This window comes from Peromyscus eremicus, chromosome 5, assembly GCF_949786415.1.
Source record: "Peromyscus eremicus chromosome 5, PerEre_H2_v1, whole genome shotgun sequence".
Classification (NCBI taxonomy): Eukaryota; Metazoa; Chordata; class Mammalia; order Rodentia; family Cricetidae; genus Peromyscus; species Peromyscus eremicus.
This window is the reverse complement of record NC_081420.1, coordinates 84,519,661-84,540,367: the sequence shown is the minus strand read 5'-3', so window position 1 is coordinate 84,540,367 and position 20,707 is coordinate 84,519,661. Positions and strand designations below refer to the sequence as shown.

The 20,707-nt window shown below is 50.7% G+C and overlaps 2 protein-coding genes across 9 annotated transcripts in view; both read left to right on the top strand.

The window, feature by feature from the left end:
• Nucleotides 1–326, top strand: part of Tcf25 (transcription factor 25) — a 31,091-nt gene extending 30,765 nt beyond the window's left edge. For 4 of the 8 annotated variants that reach the window (XR_009379405.1, XR_009379404.1, XM_059263846.1 and 1 more), the window contains one exon: nt 60–326. Coding sequence is in view for 5 of the 8 variants with exons in the window: in XM_059263846.1 (XP_059119829.1) it covers nt 60–87 (28 nt within the window). In the remaining 3 variants the exon portion in view is untranslated. Of the gene's footprint in view, nt 1–56 lie in introns of all 8 variants that reach the window. The other 4 variants (XR_009379403.1, XM_059263845.1, XM_059263847.1 and 1 more) reach the window with 1 other exon arrangement.
• Nucleotides 327–4,509: 4,183 nt separating this feature from the next.
• On the top strand, nt 4,510–19,950 carry LOC131911084 (tubulin beta-3 chain). The gene is made up of 7 exons (XM_059263046.1): nt 4,510–5,459; nt 8,053–8,107; nt 8,269–8,326; nt 8,480–8,580; nt 16,898–17,006; nt 17,387–17,497; nt 18,577–19,950. Exons 1-7 carry the CDS (start codon nt 4,510–4,512, stop codon nt 19,650–19,652), a joined length of 2,460 nt encoding a protein of 819 aa, XP_059119029.1. The 3' UTR covers nt 19,653–19,950.
• Nucleotides 19,951–20,707: the final 757 nt, after the last annotated feature.

Here is a 20,707-nt window from a genome sequence, read left to right as displayed (position 1 = left end):
TTGCTGGAAATGATAAGCAAGCACAGAAAACCTGGCATCCTGCCTCTTCCTTTCAGCAGCTGTAAGTCCATCCAGATGAGGATGTGATATCTGGAGCTGCAGCAGCTATTCTACAACCACGAGGCAATGAACTCCAAAATGAAGAGCCAGTGTACTAGGAACAGTGAAGCAGAGGATGCCCTAGGCCTTCGGGGAACTTCCCACCTCCAGGCCTGTATCCTGAGAGGCCATTAAATGATTGGCTTCAGAAGTGTTGCTCAGACTTAAGTAATTTTCAACTGAATACATTTCTAATGGTGATAAATAAAAACCAGTCACTCACGTCATCTGTGGATCATCAGGAAAAGTAACTTTTTGAGACAGCGTCTCAATGTGTAGCCCTTGATGGCCTGGAACTTGCTATGTAGACCAGGCTGGCCTCAGAGATCCGCCTGCCTCTGCCTCCCAAATGTTAGAATTAAAAGCGTGCACCACCGCACCTAATCTGCATGTCATCTAAACAGCTTTAAAGTCTGGCCTGCCACCCTGGTTGAGGTGATAGTTTATCCTGCTCCTCCCTGGACCCTCAGTCTCAGCAAGAGGTGCCTGCTTGTGTGCTCTATGCAGAACTGTTGGGTGCCTGCTTGTGTGCTCTATGCAGAACTGTTGGGTGCCTGCTTGTGTGCTCTATGCAGAACTGTTGGGTGCCTGCTTGTGTGCTCCTGTGCAGAACTGTTGGGTGCCTGCTTGTGTGCTCCTGTGCAGAACTGTTGGGTGCCTGCTTGTGTGCTCCTGTGCAGAGTTGTTGATTACTTGAGCATTTTCATATAGTCAGGGAGAAAACCTGTTAGCTGCCTCCAGAGAAAGTGCAGAGGAAATGAATGACTTTCAAATGAAGACATGGTAACATAGCCTTTTTTTTTTTTATTTTATTATGTGTATGAGTGTTTTGCCTGAATGTGTGTCTGTGCGCCATGTACATGAGGTGCCCACAGAAACCAGAAAGGGATATACAGAAAAGGATGTTGGATCTCCTGGAATTCGAGTCGCAAACAATTCTCTCTCTTTTTCTTTTTTTGGGGGGGGTGGGGGAGCAGGGGAGGATGGGTTAGACAGTGTTTCTCTGTGTAGCTCTGGCTGTCCTGGAACTCATAGAACAGGATGATCTCAAATTCAGAGATCTACCTGCCTCTGGCTCCCAAGTGCTAGGATCAAAGGTGTGCACCACCACTGCCTGGCCATCACAGACTGTTCTTACTCACTATGTGGGTGCTGTGGAAATCAAACCTGGGTCTTCTGGAAGAGCAGCCAGTGCTCTTAACTGCCTAGCCATCTCTTCAGCCCCAGGCATGGGCTTCTTGAGTGCTGTCTTCTGTGACCAGAGCCAGAAGGGATGTGTTCACACTGCCCGGGAGCTTGGGGGACCTCCTCGGGGAAGCACTGAGCCTCTCCCCAGTTGGTTTGCCTGTTGGAATGCAGGCTGCTCTTTGCTTCATGGAGAGAGCTCCATTAGCCATTCTACAGGTAGTGTCCCCTACTAAGTAGATAGTCATTCCTGTGTGCCAGTTGTCATGTGCTCTTCCCAGGGCCACTGAGAAGTCACACTTTAAGTATAATCAGGCTTAGGGTACTGGACTCCATCCAATCCAGACAGTCCCGAGACTAACTTTGCCATGTTCCCACCACAGCCCAGCACAAGCTGACTCTCCCAGCTCTGCTTTTCTCTTTCCTTCTCTGAAGATTCTAGTTGTGACTTTGTGATCCAAAACGAGTCCCACGGCATGGTCACCTTCCTCTTAACACCCCTCAGCAGGGGCTTCCAGGAAGGATGTGGCTGCCTCTGCCAGAGACTGTTCAGTTCTCCCACCCTTTGAAGTCTGGCTGTCTGCAGGGTAAACTGTGGTTGTCTCAAAGACTTCATTCTGAAGCCAAAAATACCAGCATCTCTGAAATGGGACAGCACAGGAAGTTAGGGCAGGGGGCACTTGCTCTTTGATGTCCCGGAAGTGAAAAGTGGCCTGCAGCTACAGGGTGCCTGGGCATCATGTGGCTTTAAGGGCCAGCCATGGCATAGACCATCATGCCTCCACAGCCCATCAGACCTGGGACCCTTCTTGGCTAGAAGCAGAATAAGACCCATGTTGTCGGAGGCAGATAGCTGGGACGAATGTGGCAGTGAGAGCCCTTCTGTGAGGCTTGGGACACTCAGGACACCCAGAGTCACTGTCTCATCCTGAATACCTGTAACGCAGGACACCTGAGGGTGTGAACACAGTTTGTGAAACAGGTCCACTCGTTTGAAAAATGGTTTGGCCAGATGTACTAAAGCTGAAGATAGACCTCATGCCTGCAATATTCCATTGGTAGGTGTCATTCAGCATAAGCACATGCCTGTGTCTGCTGATGATGTCCAGCAAGACCTACCAACAGCACTGATCCGGATAAGGTTGGCCACAAGCTGCCAAATGTCCAGGATGGATTATTCACATAATGGACACTACACAACCTGAATGTTTAGTTACCAAAATAACAAGATGACTCTTAGTGTGAACAGAGTATAAACTGGAAGATTCCATTTTATGTGATGTTCCAAGATAGACAAAATTGGTAGTGCTGAGGCCCAGGGAGACCCAACATAACAGGTGCAAGTTGTATTTTATTCATTGACCTGGGAAAGTAGTTCTGACCATGCTCAGTTTGGTGTGTGTCACTTTTGTAAGTGTCTTTTACTGCAGGGTTGTTAAGTGAAAGCAAAACGGTAAGTGCAAAATGCAGATGTAAGAAACGACTAACATTTGTTAGTGGATGCTCACATGGTTCATGTGTGCTTTCACAGTGGCTCTTCTGTATGGGCACCTTATGACCAGAGGGTTGCCAGAGTAGGCGAGAGAAAGGACAGACCTTTAGCTGGGCAGGGTAGTGCACACCTTTAATATCAGCACTCTGGCAGCAGAGGTAGGTAGATCTTTGTTTTGGACCAGCCTGTTCCACCAAGTGAGTTCCAGGCCAGCCAGGGTTATATAATAGTGAGAGCCTGTCTCAAAAAAACAAGAAGAATGGATTTTGAACACTAGTATCACAAACACTGAAAGTGCACTCCAGCTGGTTCCTGCCTCTCCACTGCTGGCATTCTTACCTTATTCTCTTCACTTATATGTGGGAGGGAGCATCCTGTGCTAATGAGAAGGCACTGGGTACCATGGAGAAAGTCCAGCAGCGGCTAGAGGTGGGTTGATATCACCCCTGCCTGCTGTCCTGACCACTATGAGTAGTCACATGCCCAGCTGCTGGCCCACAAAGGCTGGAGACAGAGGTCTGCCCTGATGTGGTTCCTGGCTCCAGGGTTGGCATGTGCTCCACAGCGGAAATGGGGCTTCTCAAGGGAAGGGTTGTGCCCTGGGGAGAGGGGCATCCACGAGAGAAAGACAATGTGACTAAAGAATGCTGGAGGATAGCCTCAGAACCCCCTCTAGTCAATCAGCTCCCAGGAAGTGGCAAGCTTCCTGCCACACCCAGAACTGTAGCTAAAGGAGGTTCTAGCAAGCTTGGGCCTTGAGGGACATGCAGTGCCATTATCCCTGTCAGAGCTCCTCAGCCCATTGGTATAGGACTCTTGTCTACCTTAGACCTGCCTGTAGTGCTGCAGTTGCCACTGACTCTCAGAGTTCTCCTTGGCCAGCCTTGAGTTCAAGGAGCTGAACTGGTGCTATGTGTACACACCCTCAGCTTCAAATAAAAATGTCACTGCCCTTGGCATGCTTCCAATGGAGAGTGGTGGTGAGGGTGGGAGATGAGGTGCCTCGTTCCCAACCTGTGACTGCCCGAAGCAGAGCAGCATGGGAGAGGGAGGAGGTGGGGGACAACTCAAGAAAGGGACTTGGAGATAGTTTGGAGACTTCGGTAGGGCTACACTGGGCAGGTCCTAGGGAGCCAGGATGCCTGAAAGGGATTTGGCAAGTCTACAGGGCTCTGAACACAAAGGGATAGGCAGTACCCTATGTTGGAGTCTGGAGCTAGGTTTTCCAGTTTCTCAGTGCTGCCTATGCCCCCTAGAGGCAGTCCAGAGTGCTGGGGCACATGCCCATCATGTGGCCACCCTCAGGAGGAGGGCCTCTGGGAACGGAGTTAAAAGATTCAGAGAAAGGCTCCATTCTTTCCCCGACCTCAGCCTACCCTGGCTTGGGGAAGCAGGGGACCCAGAAGTCGGGAGGTGCCGAGCTTAGAAATGTGTCTGAGGCACTTGCTGGGAAGAGGCAGCGAGAGCAGCAGAAGGCTGGGCTCCTCAGTGGGACTCCATGAGCAGAGCGCAGGATCCTAGCCAAGAAGTGTCTAGACTTTGCCTGTGCCATGCCTAGGCAGAAAGAGGGCAAGTGTGAAGGAAAATCGGAGAGTGCCCAGATGGAAAGAGGCAGTGTGAGGGACGTCGGAAACCCCTCATCATAACATGAGCTGAGTAGGACGCTGGGAGGCTGATACCACCTAGAGCTGAAGCCTCCTCCACTGACTGCTCCCTGCTTCCTGGACAAGACTATGCCCACTCGGGGGCCTCAGAAGAGGCTTCTGGGTTCTCTCAACTCCACCTCCACAGCCACCCCTCACCTTGGACTGGCCACAAACCAGACAGGGCCTTGGTGCCTTCAGGTGTCTATCCCGGATGGCCTCTTCCTCAGCCTGGGGCTGGTGAGTCTGGTGGAGAATGTGCTGGTCGTGATAGCCATCACCAAAAACCGCAACCTGCACTCGCCCATGTATTGCTTCATCTGCTGTCTGGCCCTGTCTGACCTGATGGTGAGTATAAGCTTGGTGCTAGAGACTACTATCATCCTGCTGCTGGAGGCAGGGGCCCTGGTGACCCGGGCTGCTTTGGTGCAACAGCTGGACAATGTCATTGACGTGCTCATCTGTGGCTCCATGGTGTCCAGTCTTTGCTTCCTTGGTGTCATTGCCATAGACCGCTACATCTCCATCTTCTATGCACTACGTTATCACAGCATTGTGACACTGCCCCGGGCACGCCGGGCCATCGTGGGCATCTGGGTGGCCAGCATCTTCTTCAGCACCCTCTTTATCACCTACTACAATCACACAGCCGTCCTAATCTGCCTCGTCACTTTCTTTCTAGCCATGCTGGCACTCATGGCAGTTCTGTATGTCCACATGCTCACTCGAGCATGCCAGCATGCTCAGGGGATTGCCCAGCTCCACAAGAGGCAGGGCTCCACCTGCCAAGGCTTCTGCCTTAAGGGCGCCGCCACCCTTACTATCCTTCTGGGAATTTTCTTCCTGTGCTGGGGCCCCTTCTTCCTGCATCTCACACTCATCGTCCTCTGCCCTCAGCACCCCACCTGCAGCTGCATCTTTAAGAACTTCAACCTCTACCTCATTCTCATCATCTTCAGCTCCATCGTCGACCCCCTCATCTATGCTTTTCGGAGCCAGGAGCTCCGCATGACACTCAGGGAGGTGCTGCTGTGCTCCTGGTGAGCAGGGAGGTGGCTTTTGGTCTCAGGCCAGGGTGCTGGGCAGAGGGTGACAATGATATCCAGTGGCCTGCATCCTGTGAGACCACAGGTACTGTCGTCCCTTCCTGACCTCCATTTGTCCAAGGGTGGACTAGATGAACTTTAAAATAGAAACACAAACTGCCTGGGACCAGGAAAAGGGGTCAGTGTGACTGCAGGGGGTCATCCGGGGTAGCTGCGGGAAATGGAAGAAGCAGGGGATAGGGATTCTAGCTCTAGGCAAGGGTCAGCCCACAGGCTCCTGAAGAGATAGTCCCTGCCTCCCGAGAGCTTCACCTCTACCCACTGACTAGGCAATCCCCACCCAGTTCTTCAGCGCACTCAGGCTGGGCCCTCTACTGCTGGGTTGGACAGGAAGTTTCTGAATTAAAAGAATGACAAGAGCCATAAAGGCATGCTTACTCCTGGTGAGGGCTTCTGAAGGGGGAATTTGTGACCAGGAAAATCCAGCCATAGCCATGCAGCAGGCTGCTTAAACAAGTGAGGCCCTTCCTCAATAAAGGGACCAGAATTGCAGAACGTGCATCTTGCACAAGGGATCTACCCATTTGCACTGGGGGAGTGGGGCTGACCTAAAGACCAGTTGTGTGGCTCATGGGAATCCCAAGAGGTGGGGACCCAACTGCTCACCCCCAGCAGGCTACTCCAACAAGTGCCTCCTCTGCCCTTGGTAGAGGCTGTTGGCCTATTAGTGACCACAGCCTGTGGCTCTGAGCCAGAAATCGGTTGAAATGCTCAGATAGAGCCTCATCATTATCTTCCCTAGCTCTGCCCAGAAGTTGCTTGAAGTTTGAGTAGGAAAAGGGTAGGAACAGCAGTCAGGATAGGAGGAAAGGAGTCTCCAAGCCACAGCTGCCTGCCTGAATTAGGAATCCACAGTTCAAAACGCAGCAAGTATCCTAATCAGGCCCTCTTAGCTTCCTCTATAGTACTACAAACTAGAGCAGATCAAGGGGCTGCAGGTTCAAATCCTCCACTTACCTCTATGGTGACAAGGCAGTTCAGGCTCCTTCCAGATCAACCGCAGCAGGACCACAGAGTCTCAGCCCCTGATATGACCCATCTGTAACCTTGGCCAGAGCCTACCCCTTTCCTGGCCCCATTCCTGTAGCACCTTCAGCCATGGCACAAAGTGCTATCATCCTACTCTGAGTTGCCGTGAGGAGCCTATAGCATAGGATAGGCCAGGGGTTGGGATCTATTTCTACTCAACACTGCCCTTCTGGGAGAGGGTGGTGGTGCCAGTGCTCTGCCAGCCTTGGGAAGTATTTAGATTAGGCCTCTCAGAATAAAGGAGGGTGCCTAGGAGTTCAAGGGTATCTGAGTCCCGGGAGTGGCACATGGGGTGAACTAGAGTCTTGCTGCTGTGGAATGGCAGACCCCCAAGCCCTTCTCCTGCTACAACCTGGAATTCCTACTGCAGAGTCTATCTTGGGTCCCCCACGGATGCTGAGCACCTCACTGTCCTCCCTGGGGTGGCCTCAGTCTGGGCTAATGCGCCCTCAACCACCTCTGAGACAGGGAGTAGCATCAGGCCAGACCCTAGCCACACTGTCAGCTCCAGCCCTGTTGGACTGAGGTTGGAAGCTGGTTCCCGGCAGGGCCAGCCTTTGCTGGAAGAGAGGACCATGAGTCAGCCTTTATCCTGGCTTCATAGCTCTCTGGGGACACGGGGAGCTGGCCTGGCCTGATGTCACCTGACAAAGAGGCAGCCCAGGCCTCTGGATATTTCCAAGCAGCTTCCCTGTCCAGACAAGGAGACAGAGCCAGATGCTCACCCAGGACTTCTTGAACCAGGCCAGCTGGAAACCAGCTACAGAAAGCCACATCATGGACACGTTGTGGGGGAGGGGCATCTCCTGAGAACAAAAGACCCATTTCTAAACTCCGCTAGCTCAGAAGCTTGTCCTCGGAGAAGAGTTGTACGCACAGCCACTCTACCCAGCACACGCCTGTGAAAACTGGACAAAGGCACTGACAGATTGTTTCTCGCTGCTCTTGTGAAATGAATGTTTGTGGACCATCCATGTGTGGTAGTACTGTCTCAGACTCTTCCAGAAGAATTTCTGTCATCGAAATATCAAAAAGTCCTCATAAGGTGTCACTGACCCTAGATGAATATTAAATCAGTGCTGTATGTGAACACGTTGCATGTCCTCTTGTGACCATTTGACTCTTCCTCCCGTTGGGCCCCCTCCACACACAGTCTCCTTACCTAGGTAGCTCCAGCTTACTCCATTACCCCCTCTTCACCCTCACTTGTACCAAAAGTGAAAGGGAGGGTACCAACGACATCAGGGATGGTTCAGACAGAAAACACTGCTCAACGTCCTCCACTGACTGGCTTGTATGTCCTTATGTGAATTTTCCACGCAGATATTCACGAAGCAGGGTTGCTTGCCAGGCACTGTGCATCCCCGCATCCCAGGTACATCTGCACCCTCACGCCAGCCCTTTGGGGAGCATTGGGCTGCTAGCCCTCTCTCCTCCAGAAAACAGTGACCTCAGAGTTGGAGCTATAATCCACTACCCTTCTGACATTCATTCCCAGGTCTGCACAGAAGTATCAGGGAGGCTCCAGCTTTCCCAGCCTCGCCCACCCCAAGGTACCCAGCAAACTCAGAAAATATGGGTCTTGATTCTTAAGCACATGAGAGTAAGAAAGACCCTCTTTACAAAGCTGCAGGGTGGGGTTGGGGCAGGGACGAAATGGGGAGGGCAGCTACTGGGGTGGGGCACTGAGGGGCCTGGGCTCTATTGTCCCCAGAGCCGAAGGCCCTCCGGCGGCCCCTCCTCCGAAGGCGCGGCCAGACATGCTCCGCATTGTGCGGGCGGATCTCATCCGTGGTGCTGATGCTGCAGAGCCTGCCGCATTCTGCAGCAGCGCCCCAGCATTGGTCCGCAGCGCTGACATCAGCTAGCGAGGGCGGGGCTGCCTCTTATAAGAGGGCGCGGCGGAGGCCACCGATCCTCCGCAGCCCGCTGTCCGCCTGCTTCTCAACTCGAGCCGTTTGAAGTCAGCATGAGGGAGATCGTGCACATCCAGGCCGGCCAGTGCGGCAACCAGATAGGGGCCAAGGTGAGGCTGAGCCGTCCGGCGTCCTGCGTCCCCATGAGCGTCAGCCCCGGAGAGGGGGAGGGGGAGAGAGAGGCTGTTCTGGGAGCCGCCGGCGGAACAAAGGGTAGAGCCCAGCCCCTTGCCCGGCTCTGGGACCCCAGAATCCCCAGTCAGCTCCCCTCACTGGCGTCACTCTGCTCCGCGCCCAGGTTGCTGCAGACAGCTAGGGGCGACCTTTCTGACTCTCACTTACATCCATTCTGCTCACCCCCACACACTGTGGTTCCAGCAGGTACAGAGGATATGGTTGGGGGCGCCGACTGGGCGTGGCCTTCTTGGAGACTGCCACTTAAGCCTTGAGTAAGATGGGTGTGTCGGGCAACTTTGGGTGGGGCTCTCCCCTAAAGCCATAATGACTGTACATGCCCGAACCCCTACTGGAGAACTGGACTGTCTTCAAGAAGCAAGGCCGTCCTCACCTCCTCAGCCTTGCTCAGATCACCCTCAGCTTCCTTGCCCCACCCTGTTCCTTTGTTGGAGGGGTTGGGCCTGGACTCCGATGACCTTGGTCCAGAACTGGACTCTCCCTGTCTGTGCAAATCTCCGGTCTCTAACTGTGCCCTCCCAGGGCCTCGGCAGTCGGGATTGAGCACAGAACAAAGCGGACTGCAAGGATGGCCTCTATTTCCCCTGTTACTGTCAGCCCACCTCCAGTGTGGAAGCTGAGACACAAAAGGGCTGTTGGTGCGGTAACTCTGCATCCCTACTGTGATCAGGGAGGTAGCTGTCCTGTTTCCAAGTCCTAGGAGGCTATTCCTTACTCAAGGTCACACAGCAAGTGGAAGACAGAATCACTTGATCGGCGCGGAAGCCCGACCTGGGTTGGGTTGGGTCTGGGTGGGTGGGGTCAGCTACCTCCCTCGTCTCCCTTCTGGACTATTGTTTGAGCTCCATATCTGAGACGGAGCTTTGTCCAGATGGATGCTGGACATGGCTCAGGGATGGTGGATAGCTAGTTCCCAAAGGAGGAGGTGGGGTAGACAGGTCCTGGAAGGGAGGGGACGAAGCAAAGATTACCTCTGGAGGCTGTTGCCATAGAAACCAGGCAGGAACAAAAAGCTAATTACCATGGGCTGGGGCAGTCACGTGGCTGACATGTAAATTGCAAGTTTGGCTCTAGGGTGGAGGTTCCTCTAGTTAGGGGGGAGGGAAGCAGCACCAGGGAGGCTCCCTAATCACAGAGGAGACAGCTGTTCCTATTCTAGAGGGGAACTTGGGGAGGGGGGCATACAGGGGAAGCCTAGGGCAGGAGCCTCCGATCAAATCAGGACTCCTGGGGTAATCACTGACAGCTGCCCTGGCCTGAAGGGAGGGTGAGGGCTCATTAATGTGGTCACAGGTGCCAGGCTTCCCTGAACATCTGCTCCTGGAAAGGCCAGGGGTGAGTGGGGGAGGGAAGGTCCTAAGGCCCGTTTGGTGACCCTCTTGTGCAGGAACTGGTGATGTACTGTGCTCCATCAAAGGCTCCTGTTTAGCAAGGGCCTAGAAGTCAGGTCCATACCCAGCTTCCATCCGTCTGTCTGTCTGTCCAAGGAGCGTGAGCTATAGAAGAGGCCTGAGTGCTGGACTCAGCTGAGGCACTATGGCCCTTAGATTTCCCCCCTTTTTATTCTTTTGGGTTTTTTCATGTTTCGTGTGTTTTTTGTTTTTTTAAATTAATGTGTTTAAAATCTGAATACCTGATCCTTTTTTAACAATGCAAATAATGGGTAAATTATCTGGGGAGGGGTGTCTTCCTTTCCCATTGTTTTCCTTCACAATAATCAGCACAAGGCATTTTAGCAGTTACCATCTAGCCCTCTGCCCTAGAAGATCTCCCCGAGACCAGACTGAAGGGCCAGGCCCTGTGGGGATTTACCTGCTCAGCATCTGCCCCAGGCGATATGAACTTCCTGGGCTGGATTTACTTCCTATTTTTGTAGCTGGCTTTAGGGTCCCTGGTGTGAGCCACAGTGGGGAAAGTTTCTCCCTGCCACCTGCAGCAACTGAGGGCATGGACACAGGGGGCTGCCTTTGTGCTTATTGGTCCTTGGGTGGTGCCTGTCTCTGCACACAGGGCCACGGGCTTTAGAGAGGTGACTGGGAGGAGGTGTGGGTGGAGTGGAGACAGGAAGAGAAGTGTGAGGCCAGGAGGACATGCTTGGAAGCAGCAGAAGGGGTGCATTAGCAATGCATAAGGTTATCACCTCCTGTGAGTTAAGCACTGGGTCTGGAGCATTATTACACCTTTTGGTGTGTGGTGTGGGTATCACCCTCCCTTAAGGCTGAGACAGATGAAGGTTCTAGAAGCTGAGTCACTTGCCTCGGATCACACCATGGATTTGAGCGAGGCAGGAATTTTAGTATAGGTGTGTGCAGATGTGTCAAGGTGGGTGGTGACATGTGCCCCCACCAACAGGAGCAGATGTGACTGGGCCCCTCTTATTGTTCCCTTTGCCCGGGACTGAGATCCTAGATTCATTCTCTTATAAAGGGGGCCCCTAGAAAATGTCTTTATGGTGCCTTTGTCTACACTTCTTGTCTGTGCTCCACCAGCTGCCTGAAAACCACCCCACCCAAGCAGGAGCCTGTGGAAAGTATGACTCACCTGAGAGCCAATGGGCCTGGTGAGGAGGGTCCTCGGGGTTCTAGGGGAACTGAACATCTTTGGGGGCTCTCGGACCTCTCTGGGAGCAATGCATCCCAACTCTGCTTGCACTCATGTTCCACGCCCCAGCTGCTGTCAGAGGCCTGCGCCCCAAGAGGGTCAGCACCTCGGACAGCAGCACCGTGGTTTGTGGGCTGGAACCTCAGGTCTAAGACAGGCTGAATCAGGATGAGTTTAGATTGGGTTCACAACAGACGGGATTTTCTTTTCTGTAGTGATGCTTAATTTAAATAATTCTATTCATTTAATTTGAATAATTCTGTTCATTTGTTTATTAAATATTCTATGTAGTAATATTTCCTTATAAGGTTTTCTTTTATTTTATTTGTGTTACTTTATGTTAGCCTCCCAATATGTAACCCAGACTGGTCTTGAACTCACGATCTTCCAGCCTCAGCCTTCTAAGTACTGGGTTTACAGCTCTTTATCATTGCAGTGGGGAATATTTTATTTTGAATTGCATTTTATTACTTTTAACTTACAAAAGCAGTTGTTGATATATTTTTTTCATGGGAAAATTGAAACACAGGCAGATGTGGCTCAGTGGTGAGCGCTTCTTTCTTTAGCATGTGAGAGGCCGTTAAGTTTGATCTGCAGCAGAGTGAACAAAACGAAGGCTGAAATGCTGCAGAGAACTGAGCATGTTGCCGCACACTCATCGTACCAGCGACTGGAGAGCTGAGGCAGGAGGATTATTAAGAATGCTTCAGCTTGGGTGACAATCAAGAACCTTGTTTCAGTTTTGTGTCTGTTTTTCTAAGACAACATTTCCCTGTGTAGCCCTGGCTGACCTGGTACTTACTCTCTAGACTAGGCTGGCCTTGAACTCAGAGATCCTCCTGTTTCTGCCTCCCGAGTGTTGGGATTAAAGGCGTGCGCCGCCACCACCTCCCAGAAAGACTTTGTTTCTAAAACAAAATAATAACAAAATAAAAAGAACACTAAAACAAAATAATAACAAAATAAAAAACACATATTTTTAATTTAAAATGTATGTGTGTATACATGCTTGGTGCAAAGAGAAGTCAGAAGATGGCATTAGACTTCTGAAACTGGAGGTGCAGACACTTGGGAGCTGCCATGTGGGTGGTGCTTGGAGCTGAACCTGAGTCTTTTTTTTTTTTTTTTTTTTTGAGACAGGGTTCTTTTGTGTAGTCCTGTGGAACTTCTATAAGAACAGCCATATTAGGCTGGAGAGATGGCTCAATGGTTAAGAGCACTGGCTGCTCTTCCAGAAGATCCAGGTTCAATTCCCAGCAACCACAGAGGTGGCTCACAACCATCTGTAATGAGATCTGGTGCCCTCTTCTGGCCTGCGGGCATACATGCAAATAGAACACTGTATACATAATAAATAAGTAAATCTTAAAAAAAAAAAAAAAGAACAGCCATGTTTCCAGCCCCATTTCTTTTTAAATTAAAAATTAGGCCGGGCGGTGGTGGCGCACGCCTTTAATCCCAGCACTCGGGAGGCAGAGCCAGGTGGATCTCCGTGAGTTCGAGGCCAGCCTGGGCTACCAAGTGAGTTCCAGGAAAAGCGCAAAGCTACACAGAGAAACCCTGTCTCGAAAAACCAAAAAAAAAAAAAAAAAAAAAAAATTAGTACAGCTGGGTCAGTGGCACACATCCTTAATCCCAGCACTTGGGAGGCAGAAGCAGGTGGATCTTTGTGAGTTCGAGGCCAGCCTGCTCTACAGAGCGAGTTCTAGGACAGCCAGGGCTACACAGAGAAACCTTGTCTTGAAAAAGCAAAAAGGAAAAAAAAAAGTTCTTTCCAGCCATGCCCTACTGTGTTATCTAGGCTGGCCTTGAACTCACAGCATTACTCCTGCCTGAGGCCTCTGAATCATGGATTATAGGTGTGTGACATCATATCCAGTTTATGTAACATGCCTTATCACCTCCCCTGTTTAGTTTCACACACACACACACACACACACACACACACACACACACACACACACACTAGCAGGACAGACAAGGGAAAGTCCCTCCCAGCATGGACATGTTCCCTGGATTACATTTTTTTCTATATTCTTGTCCATTTCATTTACCTTGTATATGTGATTTATGCTTTATAAAGATATATTTTATTCATATGTGTGCCCTCAGAGACTGAGGGGGCCATGTTGTTTGATTCTTTGGAGTTACAGGTGTTTGTGAGCCACCTGATGTGGGTGCTGAGATCTGAACTCAGGTCCTCTGGTGGGGACTTAACCACTGAGCCAGCTCTCCAGCCTGACTTCAAAACTTTCACTTTTGGAGACAGGGTCTCATTTATCCCAGGCTGGCCTCAAATTTCCTGTGTGTATGAGGATGACTTTGAACTTCTGGCTCTTCTGCCTCTACCTTCCAAAGGCACTGAATGATTCTGTACACATCAGGCAAGTACTCTACTAACTGAGTATCCCAACTCCAGACTTTCAAACTTTAAATAGCCCCTAGACTTTTTAGCAAATAAAGCTCATGTCTGTTGGACTCTTTCATGAGCATGATTGTCATTTTAAAGTGAGACAGATCCTTGTCTCTGGGAGGCCTGCTTCTCAAGACCTTTGTAGACTCATGGAGAGAACAGTGACTGAATCTCTCACACAGCATTAAGCTCTTCCACTTTTGCAGGAGTCGGTGGATATGGAATCTCTGGAGCTACAAGTTAGGTACCGAGGACTATGTGTGCTGAGCCCTTGGCTCACCGAATAGCAGCTGAATAGAGAGTCCTCTGACTTGGTCCCATGGGCAAAGCTTCAAGATCAAGCCCCATTGCCTCTGACATGTCTGTGTTTTTGTTTTCCCAATTAAAAATTAACATATGCTGGGGCTGGGGATGCAGCTCAGTTGAGTGCTTACTAGCAAATGCAAAGCCCTGTGTTTGATCCCCAACACTTCAGAAACTGGATGTGGTGATATATGCCTGTGTTGTCAGTACTCAGGAGGTAGATCAGAAGTTCAAAGTCATTCTCAATACATAGTAAGTTCAAGGCCAGCCTGGGATACATGAGACACTGTCTCTAGTTTAAATAAATAAATAAATAAATTTAAATTTTTAAAAAGCAAAACACACTTAGTACAGAAAAGAATAAAATTAGCAGTGGCCAGGCGGTGGTGGTGCACGCCTTTCATCCCAGCACTCGGGAGACAGAGCCAGGCGGATCTCTGTGAGTTCGAGGCCAGCCTGGTCTACAGAGTGAGTTCCAGGAAAGGCACCAAAACTACACAGAGAAACCCTGTCTGGAAAAAAAAAAAACAAAAAACAAAAACAAAAACCAAAAACAAAAAATTAGCAGTGGCAAAAATACACAAAAGAGGGACTGGAGTGATGTCTCAGTAGTTAGTGTGTTCTGCTCTCAGCACCCACATTAGGTGGCTCACAATTGCTTGTAACTTTGGCTCCAGGAGCATCTGATGCTTCTGGTCTCTATGGACATCTGCCCTCACATGCACATACTCACAGTTATACTCAGACACACACACACACACACACACACACACACACACACACACACAATTGAAAATAAAATAAAATTTAAAAATCCATAAAAGAGAGGAAGAAATCCAGGCCCCTCTGATGAGAGATGACCTCCGAGATGGGCCCCTCAGAATAAGTTGTCAGACCCCTGTATGGCCTATAGTCATGATTCTGTTTGGACTGTTTTTTGGCTCTTAGAGAATTTTTTTTGAAAGATTAAAATGTTTATGGGATGGAGAGATGGCCCAGTGGTTGACTGGCTGCTCTTCCAGAGGACCTGGGTTCGATTCCTAACACCCACGTGGTGCCTCACTACCGTCTGTGACTCCAGTTCCAAGAGACCTGACACCCTCCCACAGATGTACATGCAGGCAAAATACCAATGCACATAAGATAAAACTAAATGTTAAAGATGTTTTATGAGTGTGGGTGTTTGCCTGTATGTATGTCTGTGCACCATGTATGCACAATGCCTGCAGAGGCCAGAATGAGTGATGGGTCCCCTGACACTGGAATTATGGATGATTGTGAGCTGCCATGTCAGTGACGGGAACCAATCCTGGGTCCTCCGCAAGAGCAACAAGTGTTCTTAACTGAGCCATGTTACCAGCCCACTTTAAAGAATGTTTTCAACTCACTTTTTTTTTTTTTTTTTAAATAAAAGACCAGGCAGTGGTGGCGCACACCTTTAAACCCAGCACTGGGGAGGCAGAGGCAGGTGGATCTTTGAGTCCGAGGCCAGCCTGGTCTACAGAGTGAGTTCTAGGACAGCCAGGGCTACACAGAGAAACCGTCTCAAAAAAAGCCAAATAAATAATGAATGAATGAATGAATGAATGAATAAAGAAAATTAACACAATAAATAGATAGATAAATAGATAGATAGATAAATAAATAAATAAATAAATAAATAAATAAATAAATAAATAAATAAATAAATAAATAAAAGCAAGCTGAGGTGCACATGACAACCATCCAACAGCACCAAAGGGTAGACAGTGAAAATTCTCTTTCTCTAAGCCCCAAGGCCATGGCCCCAGGAAGTCTCTCTGACATCCAAATATAGACAAGCACATGCAGACTGTTTCCTAACCTGCTTTCAACATTGAGCAATCTTCTCCTCCACATGACTCCCAGGCAGAGGCCTTTTGTTTCTCTCGGCCTTTATATCATTGACTTATCTGCAAGTCACTCCTGCTCCTCCTAGCTGTAAGAAATAGGCAAGGATGGAGGGTCTCACAGCCAAGGAGGCCGCTGCCGGCCCGGTAGTCTGTGTGTCCTGAGGAAGTCCTGTGTGTAGGCCTTCCGGTCCCTGGCCCCCAGGACGTCATAACAGTGGTTGTTATCTGCCACCACTGCTCCTATACTCTACGCAGTTAACTGTGTTCTCACGAGAACCTGTTGTCATGGAGCCAGCCCACCGTATGGAGGACACCAAAGCACAGCAAGCCTTTGTGGGGCGGCTGTGGACCCTGAATCTTAGACCATGCTCTGTGCTGTCTCGCCCTGCTGAAGTGATGGGGGCCGTGTGTGAGGAGCATCGTGTTCTTGTGCAAAGGGCTGGCTACTTTGAGTGTAGCAGCTTGTGAGCCGATGACCCTGGGCGTTGCCAGGCTCCTAGATAAGGTTTGTGACCTCAGATAAGCCATTCTGCTGTCGGAGACTACTAGGGCTCTTCTGCAGATCCAGCTGTGGGTCACACTGCCTAAGACAATGACACACCAGCACCGGTGGAACCCACCAGCGTGCATGGCTTGCACTGGCACCGAGGGTCACATTAGTGCCTGAGAACCTGATCTGACCTGTGTCCTGCTCTGCCACCTGCTCTGGGCAGATTTCTACCTTTTGTGTGCCTCCAGTTCCTTTCCTGAAAAGAAAGAATAAAAATGACCTCAGGAGATATCTGCATTTCCCTTCAGATGTAGAGCTGGGTAGAACCTGTCTGTGTAGGCTGAGTCCTCATTCACCTGGGGCCTGGTAATATTAGCCAGATAATGTAGAGAGTAGGTATGCATTTTTTATTCTTTTCCAAAGCCTTGTGTCGGGTCTAGTAAGGCCCCAAAGTTCTACTTTTGCACCAAGGACTTTAAGACTTCGGGAGGGCAAAGGCCTATCAGTAGGGTCACAAGTGCCTGCTTGTGACCTTTTCTACTGTCCCCATACAGTTCTGGGAGGTCATCAGTGATGAGCATGGCATAGACCCCAGTGGCAACTACGTGGGGGACTCAGACCTGCAGCTGGAGCGCATCAGCGTGTACTACAATGAGGCCTCCTGTGAGTACCACACCACATCCATCCTGACCCTGAAAAGAAGGGCCCCTGGGTAAACAGAGTCCTAGCATCCGTTGACCAAGAGGCTAGCAGGTGTGACTGGAAATGAGGCACCCAAACTCACAGTATAAAGATGCAAACGTATTTAATGGTGGTGATGGCCTTGAGTCATCCAGGGACAGGCAAGGCTTGATCCTGCCTGTCCTGGGTGTCAATCGTTACATCCATGGCCAGGCCAGAGCTTACCATGGGTCCATGCCTATGATATGTGTTCCAACCCTTAGGGGGAGAGCGGGAGACTGGCAGGCTGAGGGCGGGATTCAGGAGGAAGTAGATAGAGTGCCCTGACTCTAGCTCACATACTGAATCTTCTCTCCTCTCAGCTCACAAGTATGTGCCCAGAGCCATTCTGGTGGACCTGGAACCTGGAACCATGGATAGTGTGCGGTCTGGGGCCTTTGGACACCTATTTAGGCCTGACAACTTTATCTTTGGTGAGTTCCCCCGCTCCAGGCTCTGATGACAGACGCCTGGGCCTGGCAAACCCAGGTCAACAGATGGAGGTAGGATGTCTGAATGGGGAGGAAGTCAACTATTCTTCACTGGGACCCTGGAGGGTGAAAATGATTTTCCATTTTACAAATGGCATTGGCGGTCCAGATAAAGGATTCTGTATAGGAAATAATCCCTCTCATCATTTTACAAAGAGTGAGGTATAAAACACAAGCTTTTGGAATTGTTAGAGTTGTGGGGACAAAAGTAGGGTCTCTGGAGATTCCAGTTTATGAGCATGTGTCAGGAGGTCAGGGTGTCCTTGAGCCTATGCCCAGTGACAGGTCCTCAGTGCTCACCCAGACACAAGACCGTCTCATCTCACTTCTGCTTTCAAGACCCTAGCACCATGAGCCAGTGAAATGGCTCAGCAGGTAAAGGGGCTTGCCGTCAAATCTGATGATCTGAGTTCAATCCCTGGGACCCAGGTGGTAGAGAACCGACTCCTTTAAGTCATCCTCTGACTTCCATACGTGTGCCATGGCACGTGCACACCCATATGGGCACACCCACACATGCACACGCACCACACACACACATATTCTCTTTCTCTAAAGAAACAAATGTACTGTTGTTTCTAAAGACCTTAGCACTAGACTCTGGGTGCCAGTTCTTAGCCAGTCCTCAGCTGCCATAGATGCTCAGGGGTTCTTTTTATTCTGGAAAAGAGGAGTATTTGGCTTAGAGGGGTGAGGAGAGTAGGCAAGCCTTCATCTCCCTTTAAGATCTCAGCAGAGCAATAGGAGGAAAGGCGAGCTGGAGAGGGAAGGCTGAGCTATTCATCTGGGATGTCCTTGAGAGATAGCAAGGCCCCGGTCTTCTCCCAGATTCTTCACAGCCTGTTCACAGCTTCTGCAGCTGAGATCCCCACAACTCAACAGTGATGCCCAGGGTGGAATGAGAAGGCACGTTAGCACAGTGTGCATTTTTGAGACTTTCTTCTGGGGTGTTTGGCAGGTCCTGGAGGTCTGCACTGCAGACCCTGGACCTTGCCTATCACCTGCCTCTTCTGTCTCTACAGGTCAGAGTGGCGCCGGCAACAACTGGGCCAAAGGGCACTACACCGAGGGCGCGGAGCTGGTGGACTCCGTCCTGGATGTGGTGAGGAAGGAGTGTGAGAACTGCGACTGTCTGCAGGGCTTCCAGCTGACACACTCACTGGGTGGGGGCACAGGCTCAGGCATGGGGACCCTGCTCATCAGCAAGGTGCGCGAGGAGTACCCTGACCGCATCATGAACACCTTCAGCGTGGTGCCCTCACCCAAAGTGTCGGACACTGTGGTGGAGCCCTACAATGCCACCCTGTCCATCCACCAGCTGGTGGAGAACACGGATGAGACCTACTGTATCGACAACGAGGCCCTCTATGACATCTGCTTCCGTACCCTCAAGTTGGCCACACCCACCTACGGGGACCTCAACCACCTTGTTTCTGCTACCATGAGTGGAGTCACTACTTCCCTTCGATTCCCTGGTCAACTCAATGCTGACCTCCGCAAGCTAGCTGTCAACATGGTGCCCTTCCCCCGCTTGCACTTCTTCATGCCTGGCTTTGCCCCACTTACAGCCCGGGGCAGCCAGCAATACCGGGCCCTGACGGTACCTGAGCTCACCCAGCAGATGTTCGATGCCAAGAATATGATGGCTGCCTGCGACCCACGCCACGGCCGTTACCTGACAGTGGCCACTGTCTTCCGTGGGCGCATGTCCATGAAGGAGGTGGATGAGCAGATGCTGGCAATCCAGAGTAAGAACAGTAGCTACTTCGTGGAGTGGATCCCCAACAACGTCAAGGTAGCAGTGTGTGATATCCCACCCCGTGGGCTCAAGATGTCATCCACCTTCATTGGCAACAGCACGGCCATCCAGGAGCTGTTCAAACGCATCTCAGAGCAGTTTACAGCCATGTTCCGGCGCAAGGCCTTCCTTCACTGGTACACGGGTGAGGGCATGGATGAGATGGAGTTCACTGAGGCCGAGAGCAACATGAATGACCTGGTATCTGAGTACCAGCAGTACCAGGATGCCACAGCTGAGGAAGAGGGTGAAATGTATGAAGATGATGATGAGGAATCTGAAGCCCAGGGGCCCAAGTAAAGTCGCTCACAGCTGGGGTGTGGGGCCAAGTGGCAGCCAGGGCCAAGACAAGCAGCACCTGTCCCCCAGAGCCATCTAGCTACTGACACTGCCCCCAGCTTTGCTTCCCACCAGCTCCTTAGGGCACCCTAGGGCTCCCAGGTTAGAGTCCTTCAGTATTTATGGCCGTCCCCACCCCACATGAGTCCACTTGGCTCTGTCCTTCCCATTTAGGCCACCTCTGTATTTATGTTGCTCATCTGTCTCTGTTTTATTATGGCTCCAGGCCTGATGTTTTACGGTTTGGTTTGTTTTTTACTGGGTTGTGTTTATATTTGGAGGGGGGGATACTTAATAAAGTCACTGCTGTCAGATCTCTGCCTGGTCCTGGAGAGTTCTTTTTCTTTACCTTTTTCTGCTGCCCCCCCCCCCTTTTAAGACAAGGATGAGGCTGTAGAGTGTTTGATATAAATAAGGCTTAATTTTGTTTTGTGAAAGAGCAATTTAGATCTAGAAGGGAAGAGAACAAGCAGGGGCAGCCCTTATCTCCTGGAAGCGAGCCTGGTGGCGAAGGTTTGTGCTGGAAGGGTCTCATGGGGCCTCCCAGAGAGTCGGGAGGGGAACTGGAGAAGGAAGTTTGCTTGCTTTAAAAATCCCCATCCCAGAACCCCTGTCACATCTGACTCAGAAAGCCCACAGGGTGGAGACCCTGTTCCTGGTCTCCCACAGGGTAGCTTATGTTTAGTTTTCTTCCTGCTATCTATGCTGAAAGTCAAGCAGCCATATAAGGAAGCTGAAGCCTGAGACTTGAACTGGAGAGGCAAGGAGAACTGTTGGGAAGGCTGGGGCTTGACCTTTGAGAAGGGGACAGGATCCAACCATATGCTGGTTCCATGCTCCCCCCCATGATGGTTTCCCATAGCTTCAGAATGCCCAGTATCCGGTCTCACAGAAAGTACGATATTGCCAGAGATCCTTGCCCATCCTTCTCCCTCCTCCTCAGGGAGAAGACTGAAACCCAAAGAGGCCAGCTGTTCAGAGGTCCACAGTGAGTGTGCACAGCTGGGCAAAGGCAG